At 47.5% G+C, this 25,237-nt stretch overlaps 1 protein-coding gene across 1 annotated transcript in view; it reads right to left on the reverse strand.

Annotated features, from left to right (window-relative positions):
- Positions 1–241: 241 nt before the first annotated feature.
- Positions 242–25,237, reverse strand: part of LOC139272718 (metabotropic glutamate receptor 1-like) — a 633,444-nt gene continuing 608,448 nt past the window's right edge. The window contains exons 7-8 of the mRNA XM_070888814.1: positions 18,005–18,935; positions 242–1,052 (exon numbers count right to left, since the gene is read on the reverse strand). Of these exons, the coding sequence (XP_070744915.1) occupies positions 242–1,052; positions 18,005–18,935 (1,742 nt within the window). The remainder of the gene's footprint in view (positions 1,053–18,004; positions 18,936–25,237) is intronic.

A 25,237-nucleotide genomic window follows, 5' to 3' on the forward strand; every position in this document is an offset into this window, starting at 1 on the left:
GGGGATTCAGAATCAAACAGAATCACAGGGACCTGGACTGCACACTGACAATTGGGACGGCACACGCTGGCGTTTGCCTCTTGGTTTTCAAACTCTTTTTGACACGTACTATGGCACAGGTTGTTGTTTTTTTTTACCCCCCCCCCCCCCCCGGACTATTTTAAAATTGTACCCCCCCACTATTTTACGTTGAAATTCCCAGCAAACTTGCAATCTGGGCCGCCCGCCGCTGGACCAGCCTTCACAGCGTGGACGAAGTTTGTTTGTAGTCTCTCAGGATGACCGCAGCGTAGGTGACGTTGGGCGAGGTGCACAGCACCGACTCGGAGACGGGCGAGCTGGGCACCGAGCTGCCCGACGCCACCGAATCTCTGAAGGGAGAGGGGGGCGTGAGAGCCGGGGAGTCCTCCAGCGTGAGTTTGTTGGGCGTGGGCAGCTCCTCCTGGGGCCCGGCGCCGTCGTACATGAAGCCGCGGAGGAGGTTGAACCGTTCGCATTCCTCCTCCACGGGCGAGATGGGCTGGGGGTTGAAGGTGGTCATCTGTAGCGGCAGGACCTGCTGGTTCAGCTGGTACAGTGACTGCACCCCACTCCCCGGCACTGGCACGGTCAGCACTGAGTTGAGATCAGACATATTGGTTGCGAATGTATTGACCACCCCGTGCAAGTGATCGACGAGAGACCGCTGTGAAGAAACGCCTTTTTGCAACTGATCAGAAATGAAATACTGGGGATCTTCTATGTCCTTGAGCTGCGTGATGGACATCGCTCGCCTCTGCAGCACCATCTCCGGGCTGCTGGCCATGTCGAGCCTCAAGGGATCGCTTTCATCCTCCTCCACCACATTGTAAAGGGCTTTCGTGCCGACGTCCGAGAAGTTGATGTTTTTGATCTGGTTCTGGTATGGTTTAGTCAGGGGTTTGATGACGGCGGTCTGATTAGATGCAACATCGTTGCTCTTCACATGGACGGATAGTCGATGCCACATGTGCTCTCCCTTCGCTGGCCGCCCGGTCCCTGGTTCAGACCATGATACAGACTTTCCATTGGAACTGGGGGGCAAATGTAAATTCTCAGTTAAAACCTTTTGCACCAAAACTGCAGCGGAATATTGTCACAGTCGATTTTTACACCCCGCCCTCCCGTCTATAATTGCATTTTAAAGTGGGATTATCGATGCTTGGGAGGAGGGAGCAATGTACCTGCAGGAACGAAGTACAATGGTTTTACACGCAAAGCACACGATGATTTCACATTGCAAATTACATTGTGGCGAATGCAAATTATATTGTGCAAATGACATCATTGCAATGTGGATGCTCTAATGATACAACCTGTCCAATAACTGCGCAGGGACAATCGTGGCCCTTCTGAAGCATTGTTCTGTGCGCACACAGATCAATGGGATTTGGCACTGGGCACATTTGTGTTGGGCTAAGCTGTTGAGAATTTATTGTATTGGTTGGAACAAACAATTCATTCAATACAAGTCGCCAGTCAGCTCCACGCTATTCCTTAAGACGCTTGCAATAATCATATTAAACAGCAACTATTATGTAGTGACTGCATGGCGGCAGAGAATGTATTTGCTGAGAATATAAGTGTTTATGAATGATTTAGGCAACTGGGATTTATGCATACATTGACCTTTGCAATACACTTTAATATTCCTTTTGTTTAGAGTGAGAATTTACTATGTCTCCCATTCAAACAATTGCGCCTCCATTACTGAGGACAAGAACAGCTACAGCATGGGAAAACTATCCCCTTCAACTAGTTAGCCAGCCATCTTTCCATCCATCCATCCATCTAGCCAGTCATCCATGCACCCAGCAGGCTATATATCCATACAGCTAGCCACCCATCTATCTCACCAGCTATCCGTCTATCGTGCTCGCCATCTATCCATCCATATTTTCATCCAGATGTACATATATCTTTCCACCAACTAACCATCCAGCCAGTCACTTATCCAGCCACTCATCCTTCCTTCTTTTCATTCCTTCCATCCATCCGGTGCTCCAGCCAGCAAGATAGTCAACTAGCCATTCTTCTATATGGTTATCCACCATCCATCCATTGATCAATTCATCCAGCTATTCATCCATCCTTTCCATTCATCCATGCATACTTTGGGCCGCTAGTCATCCATATCCACCAATTCTGTCCGCCAGCTGGCTATCCATCTATCCATGCAACCAGCCAGCCACCCATACATCCATTTAGGCAACCATCTGGCAAACCGCTCATATGTCCTTCGAGCCTTCTTTCCATCCATGCACCCTTGCATCCAAGTGTCCAGCCATTCATCCAGATCTCCATCCATCCAATCACCCAGACAGCCATGCATCCAGTCTTCCTTTAATGCAACAAATATTCATCCAGCCACAAAGCTAGCTATCCAACCAGTAATCCAACCTATTAGTCAGCCAGCCAGTTCATCATCCACCCATCTAGCTAGCTATCTGCCCATCTATATTATCATCCATCAATTCAGCTATCAACCCGACTTCCATCATCCATTCATTCACCAGAAAGCTATCCACCCATCGAACTAATCACTCACTCAACCATTCTTTCTTCCTGCTATTCATCTGCATGGCCAATTAACCACCCGTCATTGCAGCCATGCAGCCAATTATCCACCATCAATGCAGCCAATTATCCACCCATCAATGCAGCCATGCAGCCAATTATCCACCGTCAATGCAGCCATGCAGCCAATTATCCACCCATCAATGCAGCCAAGTATCCACCATCAATGCAGCCATGCAGCCAATTATCCACGCATTAATGCAGCCATGCAGCCAAGTATCCACCCATCCATGCAGCCATGCAGCCAATTATCCACCTATCAATGCAGCCAAGTATCCACCATCAATGCAGCCATGCAGCCAATTATCCACGCATTAATGCAGCCATGCAGCCAAGTGTCCACCCATCAATGCAGCCATGCAGCCAATTATCCATGCATTAATGCAGCCATGCAGCCAATTATCCACCCATCAATGCAGCCATGCAATGAATTATCCGCCCATCAATGCAGCCATGCAGCCAATTATCCACCAATCAACACAGCCATGCAGCCAATTATCAACCCATCAATGCAGCCATGCAACCAATTATCCACCCATCAATGAAGCCATGCAACCAATTATCCACCCATCAATGTGGCCATACAGCCAATTATCCACCCGTCAATGCAGCCATGCAGCCAATTAGCCACCCATCAATGCAGCCATGCAGCCAATTATCCGCCTGTCAATGCGGCCATGCAGCCAATTATCCACCCATCAATGCAGCCATGCAGCCAATTATCCACCCATCAATGCAGCCAATTATCCACCCATCAATACAGCCATGCCGCCAATTATCCGTCTGTCAATGCAGCCATGCAGTCAATTATCCATCTGTCAATGCAGCCAAGCAACCAATTATCCACCCATCAATGCAGCCATGCAGCCAATTATCCACCCATCAACACAGCCATGCATCCAATTATCAACCCATCAATGCAGCCTTGTAACCAATCATCCACCCATCAATGCAGCCATGCAGTCAATTATCCGCCCGTCAATTCAGCCATGCAGCCAATTAGCCACCCATCAATGCAGCCATGCAGCCAATTATCCGCCTGTCAATGTGGCCATGCAGCCAATTATCCGCCCATCAATGCAGCCATGCAGCCAATTATCCACCCATCAATGCAGCCAATTATCCACCCATCAATACAGCCATGCAACCAATTATCCGCCCATCAATGCAGCCACGCAACCAATTATCCGCCCATCAATGCAGTCATGCAACCAATTATCCGCCCATCAATGCAGCCATGCAGCCAATTATCCACCAATCAACGCAGCCATGCATCCAATTATCAACCAATCAATGTAGCCTTGTAACCAATTATCCACCCATCAATGCAGCCATGCAGTCAATTATCCACCCATCAATGCAGCCATGCAACCAATTATCCACCAATCAATGCAGCCATGCCACCAATTATCCACCCATCAATGCAGCCATGCAACCAATTATCCACCCATCAGTGCAGCTATGCAGCCAATTATCCATCCAACTAGTCATCCATCGCTTAGCTTGTCAGATATTTATCCATCTATCTAAACTTCCTTCCACCCAGGTATCCATACAACCAGACATCTATCTATCCATCTATCCAGTCATCCAGGCTGTCAGACAGCCAGTCAGCTAGCTATCCATCCATCTGCCAGATAGTCATCCAATCAGCTATCCATTCATATAGCCATGCAACCATTTTTTCATCCAGCGATTTAATTCACCAATTTGTTATCCTTCCACGCATTCCTCCTTCCACCAGTTCAGTCATCCATCTATCTACTAACCCACTCATCTATCCACAAATTCATTTATCCATCCTTTATTTCTGATAGCCATCCATTCAGATACTTAGTCATCTATCCAGCCAGCCAGCTATCCACCCATCCATACAGTCATCCAACCAGCCAATCAGCCAGCTAGCCAGTTAACCAACTAGCCAATTATCCAGTCTGCTATCCGGGCATCCATTCATCGAGCCAGCCAGCCACCTATCTTTCCAGCCAGCCAATCATTCATCCATCTAGCTCTAGCTGGCAAACTGATCTTGAATGTTGGACCATCATGGCAGCTCCAAATATACCTGATATAAATTTGGAGAATGCTCAGTTTGGCTTCATGCATTAGGTGTATAATGACTGAACAATATCCTTTCTGATTTTTGTCAGATGGAACCCAAATGTTAATATCAGTGCACTGAGGAAAAGGTCACTGGTCAAATCCCTCGTGGGGGCCTATAATGGCCCTGAAACATCAAAGTTCAGGGCTGGGGTCACTTCAAGAGCTGCAGGCAGAGCTGGGCAGAGCTGTACTCTCTCTAGCTGGGGTATCATGAGTCGCAAAACTCAGTGATCATCTTCCTGGATAACCTTTGGCCTGCCCTTAAGTGTTCTGCAGTCATACCCAGTGAGTGTGCATATTGCTCTGGATGTCTTATATTGCAAGGAGTCTCTACAGTCTGTCTTTCCTCTCAGCTCTTTGCCTATTACACCCAGTATAAGCACTGACAACTCTGCTCATTGTGTAAACTGTACAGCTACTCTCCTGTTCTGTTAACACCAGTCCTAAGCAAAGTCAGAGACCAGCGGAGTATTTAAGCAGAGATCAGTGGAATTGACGCCGTTGGAATTAGTGATGCTACAAATAGGCAACAGAAAAAAATTCATCCGCAGATTGTACATCGACAACTTGCATTTATACAGTGCCTTTAACATAGAGAAAACTATTCTGAGGCATTTCACAGATGCATAAGGAAAAAACCCAATGCTGAACCAAAGAGGGAGATACTATGAGTGGCGGCCAAAAGCTTGGTCAAACATTTGGGTCTCAAAGGAGGAGAGAAAGATGGAGAGGAAGAGGGGGTTAGGAATTCCTGTGTGTGGAGCCTGGGAGGCTGAAGGCGCAGCCCCCAGTGGTGTGGTGAATGGGGAGGGAGCACAAAAGGCCAGAGTTGGAAGAACAGAGAGTTCTGGGGAAGGTGGAAAGGCTGGAGGAGGATAGAGAGTTGGGAAGTGCAAGGTCATGGAGCAATTTAAACACAAGGTTAAGCATGTTAAATTTGAGATGTTCGGGGACCTGGAAACAATGTAAATCAGTAAGGACAGGAGTGATGGATGAGTGTGACTTGGTAGTGGATAAGATAAGGGCAGCCGGGTTTTGGATTATCGAAGGTTTATGGAAGGCTGAGGGAGTGCAGTGAAGGTTCTCCAGACTGATTCCCGGGAAGGCAGGACTGACATATGAAGAAAGACTGGATTGACTCGGCTTATAGTCACTGGAATTTCAAAGAATGAGAGGGGAATCTCATAGAAGCATATAAAATTCTGACGGGTTTGGACAGATTAGATGCAGGAAGAATGTTCCCGATGTTGGGGAAGTGCAGTACCAGGGGTCACAGTCTAAGGATAAGGGATAAGCCATATAGGACCGAGATGAGGACAAACTTTTTCACCCAGAAAATTGTGAACCTATGGAATTCTCTACCACAGAAAGTTGTTGAGTCCAGTTCGTTGGATATATTCAAAAGGGAGTTAGATGTGGCCCTTACAGCTAAAGGGATCAGGGGGTATGGAGAGAAGGCAGGAGTGGGGTACTGAAGTTGCATGATCAGCCATGATCATATTGAATGGTGGTGCAGGCTCGAAGGGCCGAATGGCCCATTCCTGCACCTATTTTCTATGTTTCTATGAGAGACTGGCCATAACAGCATTGGATTAGTTGAGTTTGGAGTTGGCAAATGCATGTTTGAGTGTTTCAGCAGCAGATGGGCTGAGGTAAGGGCAGGAGTTGGTCATATTATGGCTGTACAACAAGATTTTGTGATCTTTGTGATAGAGAGGACATGGGTTGGAATGCTGTACTCAGGGTTGAACAGATTGTGAATGGTCTGGTTGGGTCTGAGACAGTGGCCAGGGAGGGGGATGAATTCGCTGGCATGAATATGGAGTTTGTGGCAGGGGCCAAAGATGATAGCTTTGGACTTCCCAATATTTAACTGGAAGAAATTGTGGCTCATTCAAGATTTTATATCAGATAAGCAATCTGATGATATAAAGGCGCTGGAGAGGTAATGAATATACACAGAAATTATGATACAGAACAAGGCCACGCTGGCATTCTAGGTGAAGTTACAGTTTTAATCACATTTACTCATTGGTTTCTATACCCCTTCAAACCTTTTTCCTTCATCCACCCATCCAATCTAATCTTGAATGTTGACATAGTTTCTACCTCAACCACTAGCCCAGGAGGTGAATTCCACAGACTCATAACTCTGTGTGAAGACGTTTCTCCCTGTTTTAAATCTGCTACATTTAATCTTCTAACAATGGCCACTCGTTCTTCACCCTTGAACTACTGGAAACAGTCTGCTTCCTGTCCCTGTCCCATTCTTTCATCATTTAGCAATGAGAGAGGCAGTGGAGGTAGAACTGCATGTCATCAGTGTACAAGTGGAAGCTGACCCCTATGTCTGCGCATATTTTTGTTTACTTGTTCTCAGGATATATGTGTTGCTGGCAAGTCAAGGCATTTATTGCCCATCCCTAATTGCCCTGAGAAAGTGGCGATATAACTGAGTGGCTTGTTATGCCACTTCAGAGGGCAGTTAAGAATCAACCACATTGGTGTGGGACTGGAGTTCCATATCGGGCAGCCTGAGTAAGGACAACTAAAGAACATTAATGAATCATTTGGATTTTTATGACATGGTCTTCATGGTCACTTGTACAGATACCAGCTTTTTGTTCCCATTCTTTTTTTAAACTGAATTCAAATCCTCAAATTGCCATGGTGGGATTGTACATTCACATTCCCTGTATTACTAATCTAGTAACATAACCGCTATGCTCCCATATCCTGACCTACTGAAGAGCTGTGTTAAATTGGTTGAGCTTGTCATGATTGGGATTGTAGTGCCTCATTGCAAGGCACTGAACATGCGCTGTGTTTCTGATGCCCTTAAATATCGGGCCGTACAGCAGAGGCAACTTGTCTACAGTGACAGGTGCACTGCTGTATTGTCGAGCTTCAGGATACTGAAATCGAAAGTAGATATTGCAGACAGTGGCCCCAGCACTGGAATTGGCTGATCCCATTGCTCACTATTCAGTGGGTGTGCTGTCCCTGGGACTGACACAACTACCTGGGACTGATTGAGCAACATTGCCTGAGAAGGCTGAGGTCCAGCAGAAAAGCAGGGCTGGAACTCTACTACCTCCTGCCGGGAGAACCTTGGGCAAGATTTTGTGGCGTGTCACAAAGGCGAGGTGGCTGATGCATTTTGTAACGTCGCCAACATTCAGTCCTGCTCTGCACTGACAAGGATCAGCAGGATGAGAGGACTACCTGTCTCCTGTGCGTGGGGGAGGGTCATTGAATGCATTCACACGGTAACCTGGGCATAATGCAGTGCCATTAATTAAATGGACAAGGCTCCGTTTTGTCAGTGTGGGCTAGTTTCTGAGTATCAGCACCGAATCGGTCCAGTCAGTACCTGCTTCCTCACACAATGCTTTTGTCTTACACCAGCTTCATTACAAAGGGGAAGGATGGCTGCTGGGAAACCAAGGCTGCCATCGTCAAGTCTGGTAAAGCTTTCTTTTTCAGATGCCTATGGGCCGACCATGGAGTGAAGCGGCGAGTAGGTGCCAGCCGCGGCTCTCGCCATTGAGTCAGAAGGTTCGTGGGTCCACTCCAGAAATTGAGCACAAAATCTAGGCTGACACCCTTGTGCAGTACTGAGGGAGTGCTGCACTGTCGGAGGTGCCAGCTTTCGGATGAGACATTAAACCGAATCTGTCCCGCCCTCGGGTAGACGTAAAAGATCCCATGGCACTATTTCAAAGAAGTTATCCCCAGTTTCCTGGCCAATATTTATTCATCAACCAAACACTTAAAAAACCCCCCAGATGATTATGGTCATTATCACATTGCTGTTTGTGGGATCTTGCTGTGCACAAATACTGTGTTTCCTACATTGGAACAGCACTTCCCAAAAGTACTTAATTGGCTGTAAAGCACTTTGGGACATCCTGAGGTCATGAAAGGCGCTATCGAAATGCAAGTTATTTCCTCTTGCAAGAGGCCATTCTGCCACCAGGGGGCATCACTGGGATGTTGAGTCTGAACTGCTGATGTCATAGGGGGTCCCACAAGGGCTCAAGAACCACCAGCACCTGCTTTGTGGTTTTGATCTGCAAGTAGGCCTTGGCATAGAGCAAGAAGAACAGCATTCTGCAGCCGCGCAGGAGCAGGAAGGTGGCAGCGAGAACAAGGAACGGGGCTGCCCAAACAGCCGGTCAGACTGTCGCACCGGATACTGATAATTGTGAGCCCCTGAAAACTTCTTGTGCACAGCTACAGAATAAACTGCCCAATGGATCTCCCCCCCCCCCCCCCACCTACTCCCCAGCCCCGATGTCAGCCGTGGCTCAGTTGGTCACAGAGTCAGAAGGTTGAGGGTTCAAGTCCCACTCCAGAGACTAGAGCACACAATCCAAGAGGGAACGCTGCATTGTCAGATGTGCCGCCTTTCGGATGAGATGTTAAACTGAGCAGGAGCCTGGGCCTTAGCAGCCACCTGCTCCTTCTCATCCGTGTTCTAGGACTCACCCTGCACTCCTTCCTCAACCTCTCTATTTACATCTTTCGGGCCGTGTGTAGCTGTGCCCGGAAGAGGTGGGGATAGTGCTGCAGGTGCTTGTTCGGTGACACTGCACGGTAGGAGACTGTTCTTCCATTCCTGAGAAAGCAGACAAGAACAAAGTGTCAAAACGCTACCGCAAATAACTCCTCCCTGCCCCCCCCCCCCCACCTCTCTTGCCCTCAGCTTTGGCTCAATGGTGGCACTCTCACCTCTGAGTCAAATGGTCGTGGTTTCAAGTTCCACTTCAGAGACTCGAGCACATAATACAGGTTGACACGCCCAGTGCAGTAATGAGGGAGTGCTGCACTGTCGGAGGTGCCGTCTTTCAGATGAAACATCAAACCTGTCTGCCCTCTCAGGTGGCAGAAAAGATCTCACGGCACTATTCAAGAGAAGTGCAGGGAAGTTCTCCCTGGTGTCCTGGCCCACTTATCCCTCAACCAACACTTAAAACAGATGATATGGTCATTCATTCCATGGCTGATTGTGGAAGCTTTCTGTGCGCAAATTGACGGCTGCGCTTCCCTACATTACAACAGTGACTGCACTTTAAATGTACTTCATTGGTTGTGAAGCGCTTTTGGATGCCCTGTAATATATAAATGCAAGTTCTCTCTTCCTTTTGCAGTCCCTTTAAAAACTGTTCCCATAAGTGCTTGGTAATTCTAAGTAGATCATAAATCCGAGGTGTTCCCATTTGCACAGTGCATCCCTTGGGCTGCTTCTATTATGGTCTGAATCTGGGTCACCTTCTGTTACTATAAATGAAAAGCTTTCTTCTTTCTTTGTTGGCAGTGTAGTGTTGTACACCTTGAAAGGATGAAGAAAGCAGAAGAGATGACTTTCTTGCCGGCCTTGTTTTGACTGGTGCTTGTCATATTGAACAGTATCGTTATCTTACCTTAGCAGATAGCTTCAAGCCTGTTATCTTCTTTAGTAAAAAAATTATTCATTCTTGGGATGTGAGCTTCGCTGGCAAGGCCGACATTTATTGCCCATCCCAAGTTGCCCCGGGGTTTCATGCAACAGAGTAGCTTGCGGGCCACTTCAGAGAGCAGTTAAGCATCAACCATGTTGGTGTGGGCCTGGAGTTACATGTAGGCCCGACCGGGTAAGGGCGGCAGGTTTCCTCCCCTGAAGATCATTAGTGAACCAGTTGGGATTTTACGACAATCCAACAGTTTCATGGTTACTTTTACTGATGCCAGCCTTTTATTCCCACATTTAAAAAAAAAATCACATTTGGGGGAGTCAAGAACAAGGGGGAATAATCTTAAAATTAGAGCTAAATTGTTCAGGGGTGATGATAGGAAGCACTTCACACAGAGGGTAGTGAAAATCCGAAATTCTCTCTTCTAACAGACTGTTGAGGCTTGGTTAATTTCAAAACTGAGATTGCTAGGTGTTTGGTAGGTAAGGGTATTAAGGGACACGGAACCAAGGCGGGTAAATGGAGCATGTGAGGTAAATGAGATACAGATCAGCCATGATCTAATTGAATGGTGGAGCAGGCTCGAGGGGCAGAATGGCCTCCTCCTGTTCCTAAATAAATTCTCAAACTGCCGAGGTGGGATATGCACTCTCATTCTCTGGATTACTAGTTTGCATCATACTCCCGAATGTCCCTCTATGGGCTGGGTTGCAAAGGTATCGTTGACCCTTTGCACAATGTGCTCCCTTGCCTTCTGTACCGGGCAGTTCTGGAGGTGATGCCATCTGTGCCATAGATGGGACAGCAGGGTTTACATAACTTCATCTGCAAACTTGGCTGTCCTGGCTGTATTGTACAGCGGAGTTATTCCAGGAGCAACTGTACTGGGCTCTTTTGCGCTATTTTAGGGGTTTAAATGTTTCATGGTTGCTTTGAATAAGGGCGACTCTGCATTGATTACTGCTGCTCTAACTGGCTACCCAGCTGTATTTCGCTGCACTGACTGAGCAAGGTCAAATCAGGTGTTAAACGGCTTCCTTTTTGCTAATAAAAGCTCTTGATTGACACCAACTGGAGCTGGAGAGTGCATTGTGCAGCTGCCAGGCTCGTCCCTACAACATGCGGGCAGCCGGAGGTGATCCCATACTAATAGCAAGGAAACTGAAGTAACAAAATTAGAATCTGGTAAAAATGTCTGTTAACAAAAAGCACAACATGATTTCCTATTCGATTCGGCTGGGATCGCACTGCAAAGTTTCCTTGCCCCATCTGGAGTGAGCGTGGATGGGGGGGCGGGGGTGAAATTGGCAACCGCCAGTAGTGCACAAATGCGCTCATGGAGAACAGGCAGCCCGTTTTACACAATGCACCACTTCCTTTTGTATTGGATAAGAAAATCGGGTGCGGAGTGAAAGGGGCGGCTGATTAGCTATCACCCTGCCTTGTGACCAATTTCATCCCCCCGCATCACCCTACCCCCCGACTGATCTCACCCCCCCGCATATCACCCCCTGACTGATTTCACCCGCCCACATCACCACCCCTGACTGATTTCACCCCTCTCGCACCACCCCCCGACTGATTTCACCCCACTCGCACCAACCCCTGACTGATCTCACCCCACTCGCACCACCCCCTGACTGATCTCACCCCACTCACACCACCACTCCCCGACTGATCTCACCCCTCTCGCACCACCACCCCCGATTGATCTCACCCCACTCGCACCACCCCCTGACTGATCTCACCCCACTCGCACCACCACCCCCCGACTGATCTCACCCACTCGCACCACCACCCCCGACTGATTTCACCCCCCCGCACCACCATCATACCGCTGCCTTTCCCAAAGTATAGCAGTCATTAATGAAAGAAAGAAGAAAGAAAGACTTGCATTTATATAGCGCCTTTCACGACCACCGGATGTTTCAAAGCGCTTTACAGCCAATGAAGTACTTTTGGAGTGTAGTCACTGTTGTAAAGCTTCAGCTATAAAGCCATCATAGGAACAGGAGGAGGTCACTCCGCCCCTAGAGCTTGTTCCGCCATTCGATTAGATCATCGGCTGATCTGTTTCTTGACTCCATCTATCTCCTCGGCTCCATATCTCTTGATACGCTAATCTAACCAAAATCAATGGATCTCAGTCATGAACATTTTAATTGACCCCCAGCCTCAACCGCGTTTTGGGGGAGAGAGTTCCAGATTTCTGTTACCCTTTGTGTGAAGAAGTGATTCCTAATTTCACTTCTGAATGACCTGGCTCTAATTTTAAGATTGTGTCCCCTTGTTCTGGACTCTCTCATAGAGGAAATAGGATCTACCCGATCAAATACTTTTAACATTTTAAACAGCTGGATTAGATCACCCCTCAATCTTCTAAACTCAAGGGAATCAAGACAAGTTTAAGGAACCTGTGCTCATTATTTAACCCTTTAAGTCAGGTTTCTGCTCCTCCCCTGGCCCCATCACTTGCTCCTTCTCACCGTCAGATGTCACTCACTCAGTGTTCGGGTCGCCAACTCTGCAGAGATATCCTGAAGTCTCCAGGAATTGAAGATTAATCTCCTGGACGTTGCAGCGAGCAACCCAGGTGAAAAAAAATCATAAGAGCATTTTCTTTGAATACTTTTGTTTATTAGATATGGCATCAAGGCAGCACTTGCCCGAATGTGGCATCAAGGAACCCTAGTAAAACTGAACTGAATGGGAATCAGGGGGAAAACTCTCCATTGGCTGGAGTCATACCTAACACAAAGGAAGAAGATTGTGGTGGGTAGGAGGTCAATCATTTCAGCCCCAGGACATCGCTGCAGGAGTTCCTCAGGACAGTGTCCTAGGCCCAACCATCTTCAGCTGCTTCATTAATGACCATTCCTCCATTATAAGGTCAGAAGTGGGGATGTTCACTGGTGACTGCACAGTATTCAGTGCCATTCGCAACTCCTCAGAGAATGGACGACATTCAGGCTTGGGCTGATAAGTGGCAAGTAACATTCACGCCACACAAGTTCCAGGCAATGACTATCTCCAACAAGCGAGAGTCTAACCATCGCCCCTTGACATTCAATGGCGTTACCATCGCCGAATTCCCCACCATCAACATCCTGGGGGTCACATTGACCAGAAACTTAACTGGATCAGCCACATAAATACTGTGGCAACAAGAGCAGGTCAGAGGCTGGGTATTCTGTGGCGAGTGTCTCACCTCCTGACTCCCCAAAGCCTTTCCACCATCTAAAAGGCACAAGTCAGGAGTGTGATAGAATACTCTCCACTTGCCTGGATGAGTGCAACTCCAACAACATTCAAGAAGCTTGACACCATCCAGGACAAAGCAGCCCGCTTGATTGGTATCCCATCCACCACCTTCAACATTCACTCCCTCCATCACCGGCGTAGTGTGGCTGCAGTGTGTACCATCTATAAGATGCACTGCACCAACTCGCCAAGGCTTTTTCAACAGCACCTCCCAAACCTGCGACCTCTACCACCTAGAAGGACAAGGGCAGCAGATGCATGGGAACACCACCACCTCCACGTTCTCCTCCAAGTCACACACGAGCCTGACTTGGAAATATATTGCCGTGCCGATCCTTCATTGTTACTGGGTCAAGATCCTGGAACTCCCTCTCTAACAGCACTGTGGGAGTATCTTCACCACATGGACTGTAACGGTTCAAGAAGGCGGCTCACCATCATCTTCTCAAGGGCAATTAGGGATGGGCAATAAATGCTGGCCTTTCCAGTGACGTCCATACCCCATGAACAAATAAAAAAAAATATTGGCAATGGGGAAAAAAGGCTGTTTGACTGGGTTGGAGTCGGGAGGTCGTGTGGTGAAACTTCCAGGAATATGTCCAACTAGAGTTGGCAACCTTAGGAAGGGTTCTGACAGAGTAAATAAGGAGAAGCTGTTCCACTGACGGAAGAGTTGGTAATTAGAGGACAAAGATTTAAGATAATTGGCAAAAGAACCAGAGGAGAGAGAAGGAGAATCTTTTTCACGCAGTGAGTTGTTATGATCTGGAACACACTGCCTGAAAGCGTGGAGGAAGCAGATAGTAACTTTTGCAAGTCAATTGGTTATATACTCGAAAAGGAAAAATTTGCAGGGCTATGGGGAAAGAGCAGGGGCGAGTGGGACTAATTGGAATAGCTCTTTCAAAGGACTGGCACGCGCATGATGGGCGGAATGGCCACCACCTGTGCTGTCTGATTCTACTGAGTGCTATCGCCTGCAGCTCACTGACTGCACGCCCCAGGACGTGTGTAGCTGTGCCAGTGCTTGCAGATATTTCTGAGAAAGACATTGGGTGCTGTGAGGTGTTGTCTTCTTCTGGGCAACGCGCAATGCTGGAAGGCTTCTCTTTCAGTCCTGCAATGTTAGAGAAGGAATAAATGTTGGAATGCTGCTGCAAGCCACACCTTCGAGCAGAGCCTGCATATTGCACAATACTATGGGTGAAGTTTCTGTGGTGGTTGAGTGAGAAGGGGAGCACAACATGAGCGGAGGAGGATGGTACTCTCCCTGAGCTTGTGGTAGATCCACAGCAGTACCTTTCCCTATTCCCTTCATGTCCTTATATGCAAGGATGCTCAGGAATGCTATCCTCAAACGGAATCAAGAGATTTCTGATGTTTGAGTACTGACCTGCTCCAATTTAGGTTTTTCCTTGTATACTGTGCAATTTGGCCATGCAAGCAGAGAAGTGAGTCTCAAGACGTTATAACTTGATGGAGAATGTACATGGTGGTAACAGACCAGCCTGCAGCCCACATTGTGTGCCAGTAACTGGCCATGCATCATGCATTTAGCTTATTACAATGATCTTATGTGTGAAACCCTTTCAAAATGTCAGTGTGCCTAGGTTTTCAATTGCAAGTTGCAGCTTATATGTGAGCCCTGCTGAAGTGTGGGTGTTATACTCTAAGGGTTTTCCCTTATATATGCTCTTGGGTGCAGTAGCGTAAGTCACTCTGAAAGTGGTCTGAGCCTCTTTTGCTTAGGGGCGTGGCCATACTATGCACATCTAGCTGTCACATGGTATAACCCAAGGTGTAACAATAGTGGCCCCTTGTGAAGTGAACCAGATATTCATGTCTTTAGCACATTGCCTCTCCAACTTTTCCAAAGTTGGACTGAGAAAACAGGTGGTAAGATGTAAGATGAGGTCAGAAAAGGATCAGTAAGGTGCTTTATTTCACAGAATGTGAACATACGGAGCAACAGTTATGATCATACTCACTTAATTTAATCTATACAATTTATCTTTGCATGACAATATACAAATAATGAACATGCCACACTTCCACACATGTCATCTTGGTTGACTTAAACAAAATTACTACCCTGTGTTTTCCTTCTGAATCTGATCCAAGCTTGTCCCTGCAGATTCTGTTTCAAAAACTGACTGACTGCTAGTATCTCTATCGCTATCTTATCCCCTTTTCATGACCAGAACGGTAGGCTTGCTGGACCACCATGACCAAATGATTGAGACCAGAGACTTCCCAGCACAATGGGTGTGAATGGTAATTCTCCACTGCTATGACAGGCTAACAATTTGCTCAATTGTTTACAGTGTTGAGGAAACAAGATCAAAGTCTAGTTCATTAACAATTTTAATCATCTTTTGCCTCAGTGCCATTTTTTAAAACTTCTGCGAATAGACTTTGCTTTAAAGCACAAATCTTAAATGTAGCTCTTTTTTCCAAACACTTTCTGCAGAATAATTGCCAGTGGGTGTGCATGAGAATCAGTGTAAGAGCTGGATGTGTGTCTACGGCTCGGCATGGGTCACTGGTAACTGTGAGGTGTGGGCGAAGGTGTCAGGGGAGGATCATGGTCACCTGTACCGCCTTTCCCCTCCTTACAACAACAACAACTTGCATTTAAATAGCGCCTTTAACGTAGTGAAACGTCCCAGGGTGCTTCACAGGAGTATTATGAGATAAAAATTTGACGCAGGTGAAATTAGTGCAGGTGACCAAAAGAGGTATGTTTGAAGGGGGAAAGAGAGGTAGAGAGGTGTAGAGGTTGAGGCAGGGAGTTCCAGAGCTTGGGACCTAGGCAACAGAAGGCACGGTCACCAATGGTTGAGCGATTATAATCGGGGATGCTCAAGAGGGCAGAATTAGAGGAGCGCAGACATCTCACAGACAATATTAATTGAATACTATGTTGACACTCTGTGAGGCCCACTCTGAAAAGTTAGGAACAGTTTTTGAAGGTGGCCATCAGCCATGGACGATGGGTAAAGACCCAGAGAAATGAAAGGGGAGAAAAGTGACTGGTAAAAAGAAGGAAAAATAGTATAAGAATACAAGCAACTTGTGGTGGTGGGGGAAGAATGGGAGAGATTTAAAAAGAAGATTGAAGGCATGGAATAAAAGGCCAGGTGTTCAGCAATAGAAAATGAAGCAGAGTAAAAAGACAGAGAGGGTTCAGGTGGTGGCAGTGCTGGAGAAAGTGAAGAGATGGATTGTGAAGAGAATGAAATGGTTAAAGAAGATGAAGAGGTTGGGTGGGATTGAGGGACTGTCAGAATCCTCACCTAACTTGGCCAACCTTAAAGACAAGTCCCACCCTCCTAAGGATAGACCTACATACTGACGACAATGCAATATGTTTTGGAGCCGAGTGATAGTGCATTTATTATAGGGTAAACTTTCCGTTGCATGCTCCTGGTGTGGAGCCTCACCACAACTCTTTTTGGAGGGGGGGTACAAAATAAACATTAGATCGAGTGCCCCCCGATCTGGGGGACACTCCAGACACTTATAACTACCTTCTTTTTTTTAAATTTTATTTTTTTTGGTTTTTTGTGGGGTTTTTTGGTGTTTTTTTTCCTTTTGTGATTTTTTTTTGGGCACCAACCGGGAGGGCATATTGGGAAATAGTGCACAACTTTCCTTGTGGAGAATATTGGCCAAGTGCATGTGATTCCCTGATAACAGTTCTGATTCAGGGAGAGATTTAAGATACTGGGACTATTTCCACCACAGTACAGAAGGCTAAGAGAAGATTTAAAAGAGCTCAAAAAAAAATTGTGAAAAGTTTTGATAGACAGAATAGACTATTTCCACTGGTTGGGGAGCCAATGATGAGGGGTCATACATTTAAAAGAGTCAGCAACAGAAAGAGTAGAGAGGTTAGGAGAAATTTGTTCACACAGAGGGCTGTTGGAGCATGGAATGCTTTGCCACAGGGATTGGTTGAGACAGAGACCATTGACCAGGCAAGTGGCAGATTGGCCACCTTGCTCAGGAGGCTAATAGGACCATGGCTGGTGGGGCGGGCCAAAGTTTCATAGGAAGACAGATGCCCGGGACTCATGCAAATAAGCTGCCTTCCCAGTGGCACTGGGGCCAAATGGACTCCTTCTGTTGATCTTATTCATTTATTTTTCGGATGTGGGCAACACTAGCTGCTCTGAGGGCACAATGTGTCCCACAGTGTGGGAGAGAAGTCAGAGCAGATTGAGATGGCAGGTTCCCATCCCTGAAGGACATTAGCGAACCAGCTGGTCTTTTACAACAATTTGGCAGTTTTTCACAGTCAATCTTTCCAGTGCCAATTTCTCATGTTACCATGATGGAATTCAAACTCACAAGCTCTGGAACTACCAATCCAGTACCATAACCACTACACTACTGTACCATCCCATGAGGCTCCACAGCAGAAGCATACACACGGTGGTTATACCCTAAGCTGAGAGTGTGGAGGGGCGGGGGTTGGCGGTGGGGGGAAATGTATGCAAGGAACATATACACCTCTCAATTCTTGAAGAAAAGATTTCAGACGGCACTTATCGGGCACAGAACGGTTCGTACCTGGAACGGCTTACCTTGCATTGCCAGCCGTGGTTTTCTTCCTCTTAAACATGTCGAGCAGGCTATTGGACCTGCAGGCGGCCTTCCCATCGCCCACGTGCATGCGCACGACGTCCGAGGTAGTGAAGGCGCTGCGAACGTTGCGCTCCGGCTTGGCGATGATGATGTAGATCTTTGGGGTGAACATGCAACCCAAGGCCACGGTCACGCTTAAGCTGACCGAGAAGCTGGTGGTGATGATCTTGTAGTTGCTACCAAAGTAGATCGGGACGAAGGCCAGCCATATGATGCAGGTGGTGTACATGGTGAAGGCTATGTACTTGGCTTCGTTGAAATTTGCGGGCACGTTCCTCGTCTTGAAGGCATAGTAGGTGCAGCTCATGATGAGAAGCCCGTTGTAGCCCAGGGGGGCCACCACGCCCAGGTTGCTGGTGTTGCAGATTAGGAAGACTTCGTTGATGCTCGGGTAGGAAAGGACTGGCGTCGGGGGCTCCAGGATCAGCAGCGTGATCACAATGGTCAACTGGACACTGATCAACATGGAAGCGATCACCAGCTGGGCCCAGGCGCTCATGAACCTGGGCTTGCGAGTGCAGATCTTCTTCTTGCTGCCGGCCAGGATCCTGGCGATGCGGTTGGTTTTGGTCACCAAGGCAGAGTAACACATGGCGGCAGCAAGCCCAACCAGGACCCGCTGGAAGTAGCAGGAGGCCAGAGTGGGCTTGGCTAGCAGCGTGAAGGGGCAGATGTAGCCCAGGAAGATGCCGGCCAGAATGATGTAGCAGAGCTCCCGGCTGGAGGACTTGACCACTGGCGTGTCCCTGTACAACACGAAGATGAGAGTGACGAACATGGTGGCAAGGATCCCAAGACAGGAGAAGACCACGGCGATAGCAGACTCCACATCACCCCAGCTCAGGTGCCTCACATTAATCCTCTCACAACCTGTGGAAAAGGAAAAAGAAGAAGAGAAGAACGGGTTCAGAGAATATAAATAATTTGCTCAACTGTTCTAATATCTCTTTATGTGGTTTGTCTGATAACGCTCCTTGGGACAAAAGAACAGAGGAACAGGAGGAGGCCATTTAGCCCCTCGAGCCTGTTCCTTCATTCAATGAGATCATGGTTGATCTGTGACATAACTCCATATACCCACCTTTGCCCCATTTCCCTTAATAACTTTGGTTAACAAAAGGAACGTTTAACTATGTTAAAGGCGCTATATAAATGCAAGTTGTTGATGTTTTAGCGCTCATACAAAATTTAAGTGGTTTGTAAAATCTAAGGCTCAACATTTTCTTTCATGTTAACAAATTGGATTTTTAATGGAACTAATTACAAATCAAACTGTGCGAAGGTAGGGCTTTGAAATATGCATTTCCTGGGAATGTGACTGGAGTAATAAAATCAGCAGTCAATCGTAATCCATGGATTATTAATCAACAACAAGTCACTCGACATGCATAAATATCAAAGCTCACAACCCCAGTTGTAGATATTTTTGCAGAAAATAGCTGAATGACAAGCAGCAAAATCCTGATTTGCCAACCAAGCCTGGGTACGTACTCGGCACTTCTGTTCTTAGCGAAACAAAAAGAGATTTTAAATAGGGCAAAATAGGAACTGTGCGTAAAATAGGTCATTAAAAGAGGGAATACTGGGGGTGAAATTCACCTTCGACTGGGGCGGGGTGGTGGGGAGGGGTTGGGTGCAAAGTGGGTATAGCCAATTGGCTGCCTGTTGTGCACCCTAACCAAAGGTTCTATTTTAAATAACTTAATATTTAATTGAGGTTTGCACAATTCTTGGCGTCCAGTCACCTGTTGGAAAATCACATGGAGCATGAATTGGGCACGAGAGGTCGGAGCCAGATTCTCTGACCCAGGCACACTACGGTTGGATTCAGAAAATCGGGGCTGCTGTGAAATACATTTTGATTTGACTGTGCAGCCGTGGAATGCGGCACGAGTTGATCAGTGCTGACCTTTAGGGAGATCCAAACAAGTAAAAATTAAAATTTCCTGCTTTCTGCCAGCCCGTCTTTGCTCACAGGCCACCATGGTAGGGTGAAAATTCCAGCTTCCAAGGTGCATCGCTCTCTCACGCACAGCAAATTTGGCCAGAGGAGCGACGGCATCTTTTCCACTTGGTTGTCATGTGATGTGGGATGGCCGCGTGTACTCTGGAATCTTTAGCTTCATCGCACACATGCACGCACGCACAAAACACGCACTAAACACACAGATCAGGCCCAAGTGCAATGTTCAACTGAAGCCCCAGGTTTCAGTCAGAAAGACAGATCTGTCTGGTGCAAACTCCTTCCTGGCATTAATTCTGGGTACCTTTTGTGATTTAAAAAAATCAGTATCGAGCAATTTTCATGTGCTTGTCATAACTGTTATTTGTAGCAATACACTCTTGTCTGAGTAAAGAAGAAAAATGGGTGGTGAAAACTGTGTGAAGAAAATTATGTCAGCAATGAGACAGGTTGTTTTTGTGTTACTTATTGGTTAGTGAATGGTAACTTTGAAAATAATTCAGCAGCTTGATTGGTCAGTTTTCTACTGGTCACTCTGGTATATTTGACCCTTTTTAATTCATTCAGATTTAGTTAATGGGTATTTGATTGGTAACTTGGATAAGTGGTAATTTGAACCAATTGTGTTTTCTTTGCCCTACAGACGTGTGACATTTTGAGGGCGTGATGCCCCAAGATGTGCTGCATCGGCTCAGCCGTAGCACTCTCAGCTCTGAGTCACAAAGTTGCAGTTTCAAGTCCGATTCCAGAGACTTGAGCACATAATCTACGATATCACTTCCGTGCAGTACTGAGGGAGTGCTGCACTGTCAGAGATGCTATGTTCCAATGAGACATTAAACTGAGGCCCCATCTACCCTCTTGGGTGGACATTAAAGGCCCCAGAGCACTATTTCGAAGATGAGCAGGGCAGTTCTCCCCAATATTCTGGCCAATATTTATGGACGTGTTTATTCATAACACCTAAAAGCTCTGATTGGGTCCCCTTGATCACATGACTGATTGCTGATTGGCCATCTTGGAGGATAAGTTTCTCTGGAATATATAATTAGAACCTCCCTGCCTAGGTAATCAGTGACTTTGCAAAGTGTAATTCGAGCCATTCTAACTGCCGACTCCAGACAGAATAGGGCTCACTCTCACAGATTAAGACCTTCTCACCCCCCAAACAAGTTCCTGTCCCACCCCTCCTTGCCCAAATTCATAATCTAATCCCCCTCCCCGCCACCCCCCAGCCCAAATTCCTGACCTAATCCCCCCCTCCAGCCCAAGTTCCTGACCTAATCACTCACCCCCAGCCCAAGTTGCTCACACACTCCCCCCCCCCCCACAGCCCAAGTTCCTGATCTAATCACTCACCCCCAGCCCAAGTTGCTCACACACTTTCACCCCCCCCCCCAACAGGCCAAATTCCTGACCTAATCACCCCGCACATTCCTGACCTTCCCCCACTGCCCGTCCACCCCCCAGGTTCCTAACCTTCTCCCCCTGCTCAAGTTCCTCCCCCACGGATTCATGACCTTTTCCTCCCAACATGTTCCCAACATTCCCCCCCACCTCCCACCATCGAGGGGGCATTATGCGTGGGTCACGGATTGTTAACAGATTTGTTGGATATGAAGTGAATATTGATAGTGTCGTGACTTCTGGATTTCGTCCAGTTTTGCCATCTGGATCATGTTCCCACTCTCAACCCCCCCCCGCCCCCTCCCCTTTAGACCTGCATCACATTCTTCTGCCATTCCTACTGTGCCCCCTGTACTCTTTACCCCTCCCCCTCTCCCACCACCGAGTCCTTGACCTCCTCTCCTCCTTGATTCTCTCCCTCCCTCCGATCCCCCCATTCTCCCCGATTACCCCTCTCTCTGACCCCTCCTCTCTCTTCGACCCCTCTCTCTCTTTATCCCATCTCTCTCTCTCTCCCCTCTCTCTCACCACTCTCTCTGACCTCTCTCTCTCTCCTCTTCCCTCTCTCTGACCCCTCTCTCTCTGTCTCCCCTCTCTCTCTGTTTCCCCTCTCCACTCTCTCCGACCTCTCTTTCTCTCCCCTCCCTCTCTCTCCCCTCTCTCTCTGACCCCTCTCTCTCTCTCCCCTCTCCCCTCTCTCCAACCCCTCTCTCCAATCCCCCTCTCTCTCTCCCCTCTCTCCAATCCCTCTCTCTCTCAGATCTCTCTCTCCCTCCTCGCTCTCTCTGCCCTATTTCCGACCCCTCTCTCTCCAACCCCTCTCCCCTCTCTCTCCTTTCTCCCTTTCTCTGTCTCCCCTCTTTCTGACACCTCTCTCTCTCTCCCCTCCAACCCCACTCTCTACCTCCCTCTCTCTCTCCCCTCTCTCCAACTTTTCCGATCTCCCATCTCTCCGTACCTCTCTCCACTCTCTAACTGTGTGCATGTGCAGTAGGACACAAAAATGTAGTTGCAGATAATCACTCTGAATATTTATCCCTCAACCACCATCTCTAAGACAGATAATCTGGTCATTATCACGTTGCTGTTTGTGCAGTTTGCTGTGTGAAAACTGCCTGCCGCATTTCCCTCTTCAAAAGTACTCTAGTGGCTGTGAAGCACATTGGGACATTCTGAAGGGGCTCCAAAATGGACCAAATGACCTTCCTCATCTATACCAATTTTGTGATCAGTGGCGGTGATTTAAAAATGTTTTGGGCTAGAATTCACTAAAAAATAACAATGAGGCTAACAGCCTCTTTGTGCAAACTCCTAACTCCTCCAAATTCTATCTATCTTTGGATTGCCCCTTTAAAGACTCCAGTTGAGATTGCACACCACGGGGTAGAAATTGCCCCATGCCCGAAGTGTACCCTCCCACTCTGTTTCGATGTTTTTAACACGGCTACTGTTCAGGTCGCCTCTTGAGCGACACTCGGCTCTTTGTTTTTTTTGTTTTGATCTGGAAATCGGTCATAAGAGGGGCGGTGACAAGACCTGAGAGGTAGAAATGCGGCGGTGACAGTAACTGAGGGGCAGATGTCATCACTGTGCCGCGTCACCATGGCTCTCTCCTTCATTTAAAGGCGTGAACCTCCACGCTTTTAAAACTTCGACGCACTGGGCCACCGGAAAGGTTTTGGCTTGGCCAGTGGCCTGGCACCCATGAGGGGGTGCCAGGCTGCCTGTTGGTGGCCTGGCCAAACCCGGGGGCATAATTGTTGATCCAACCTGGCAGTCGGCCGACAAAATAAAACATGGTGGCAGCGGCAGTGAGTCCTCCTCTTTAAGGGAAGCCGCACCTCCACTGCAGAAGGCCACAGCCTCATTAGACCACCGGGGAAAATCGGGTTTTAGCACCGCCGGGTGGGCCAAAGATTTTCCGAGCGGAATGTCGCCGTCGGGGGTGGGGGCTTAGATCGGCGATGCGCATGGTGATGACACACTTACCACGGATCGGCAGCAGCGGAGCAGCGGTGGGGGGAACAGGGCACCACCGGGAAAACTCGGGAGGACAATTGGGCTATCAGCGGCCACTCCACCAAAAGTCGCCGGCCACTCCACTCCGCAGCGTGGCCGCCAATTTGCTGTGGTAACCAGCCTTAAGGAGCAGGGCAATTTTGGCCCCCACGGCCGTTGTCGTGCATTTGACGCCAAACCCGGAAGCAATATCATAATGAGGTGGCTCCATTAAAATACCACAGACAGACACGCTGAAACTGCTTCCCGGTTTCCCACCCGATATCGCTCCTCCCCATTCCAAATGCGCCTCGGAGTTATTAGCGGGGCCTCTGTACCTGATTTGACAATAATTCACTATTCCAACTTGTAATTCCTGGTTCAGACTCTGCGCTGTTCAATTCAGAATACTTCAATCTGATTGGTTAAGGAGATACACAGTTTCTTGCTGCAGTTGCACACAGATCCCAGAAGCCCTGTAGAGTGCAAAGTCTCATTGAAATTGAACGGCCAAGGGAAACTCTAACAAATGGCGGATGCTGTTCGTTCTCTGGTTACTGTAACATCCGGCCCACTGTGTATTGAGCTATTGAGGAAATTTAAACATTTGGAAAAAGAGCTCTCCGATGTATGACCAGAATGTTGCAGATTTTATTCCCCGTCTGTGTTGAGTTAGTCAATCTCATCCAGGGCAGCAATGGATGGTGTTACTATTGGCCTCAGTGCTGGTCTGGGGAGAGGGAAATGTGACCTGACTGTGATCCAGTGATCCCTGCGAGACAGCAAGTGAATGTCAGATGAGGATCGGCTTGGGCTTGGTCATGACGCGCTTCACGGTGAAAATGTTATAGAGGCACTGGAGATGGTGCAAAAATGTTTTTTTACAAGGATGGTACCAGAACTGAGAGTTATAACTATCAGGAAAGATTGAACAGGCTTGGGGCTCTTTTGTGCAGCAGATTGAGAGGTGCCCTGATAGGGGTCTTTAAAATTATGAAGGGGATCAATAGGGTAGACATAGAGAAGATATTTCCACTTGTGGGGAAGTCCAAAAATAGGGCCCACAAGTATAAGTTAGCCATTAAATAAACCAATAAGGCATTCAGGAAAAAACTCTTTCCCAGAGTGGTTAGAATGTGTAACTCGTTACCACAGAGAGTGGTTGAGGCGATTAGCATGGATACATTTAAGGGAAAGTTAAATAAGTACATGAGGGAGAAGGAGTAGAAGGATATGTTGATAGGGTGAGATTAATACAAGTGGGAGGAGGCTCATGTGGAGCATAAACACCAGCACAGACCTGTTGGGCTGAAGGGCCTTATTCTGTGCTGTAATTTCTATATAATCCGATGAAAATTGACCAGACGTGCAGCTGCTGAGCATGAAACCACTACCCCAGTAAAGGTCGGCACCGTGAGGAGAGTGGGGGAAGGGGGAAAAAGCAGGGAACAAAATATGTATCAATAAAAAGCAGAGAGAAAGCTTAAAGGCGCAGTCACAAGACCTTTTACAAAGCCCATCCTTTATTTACTCATCTGAAAACTGGGGTAAATGCCACAGTTCAGTACCGAACTTTGTGTGATGGAAACAGGTGTGGAGAATTCTGGTGCTCACCTGTTGAGTGAAGTGGGCGTGCTGATTACTGAAACACAAACTCTGGGTCATGCAAAGCTCTGCACTAAATTGTGGAGCATACCCTAATTTCAGGACACATGAAAAAAGGAAGAAAGATTTGCATTTATCTCGCAGCTTTCACAATCTCAGGACAACCCAAAGCGCTTTACAGCCAGTGGAGCACGTTATG

This window comes from Pristiophorus japonicus, chromosome 9 (assembly GCF_044704955.1).
Source record: "Pristiophorus japonicus isolate sPriJap1 chromosome 9, sPriJap1.hap1, whole genome shotgun sequence".
NCBI lineage: Eukaryota > Metazoa > Chordata > Chondrichthyes > Pristiophoridae > Pristiophorus > Pristiophorus japonicus.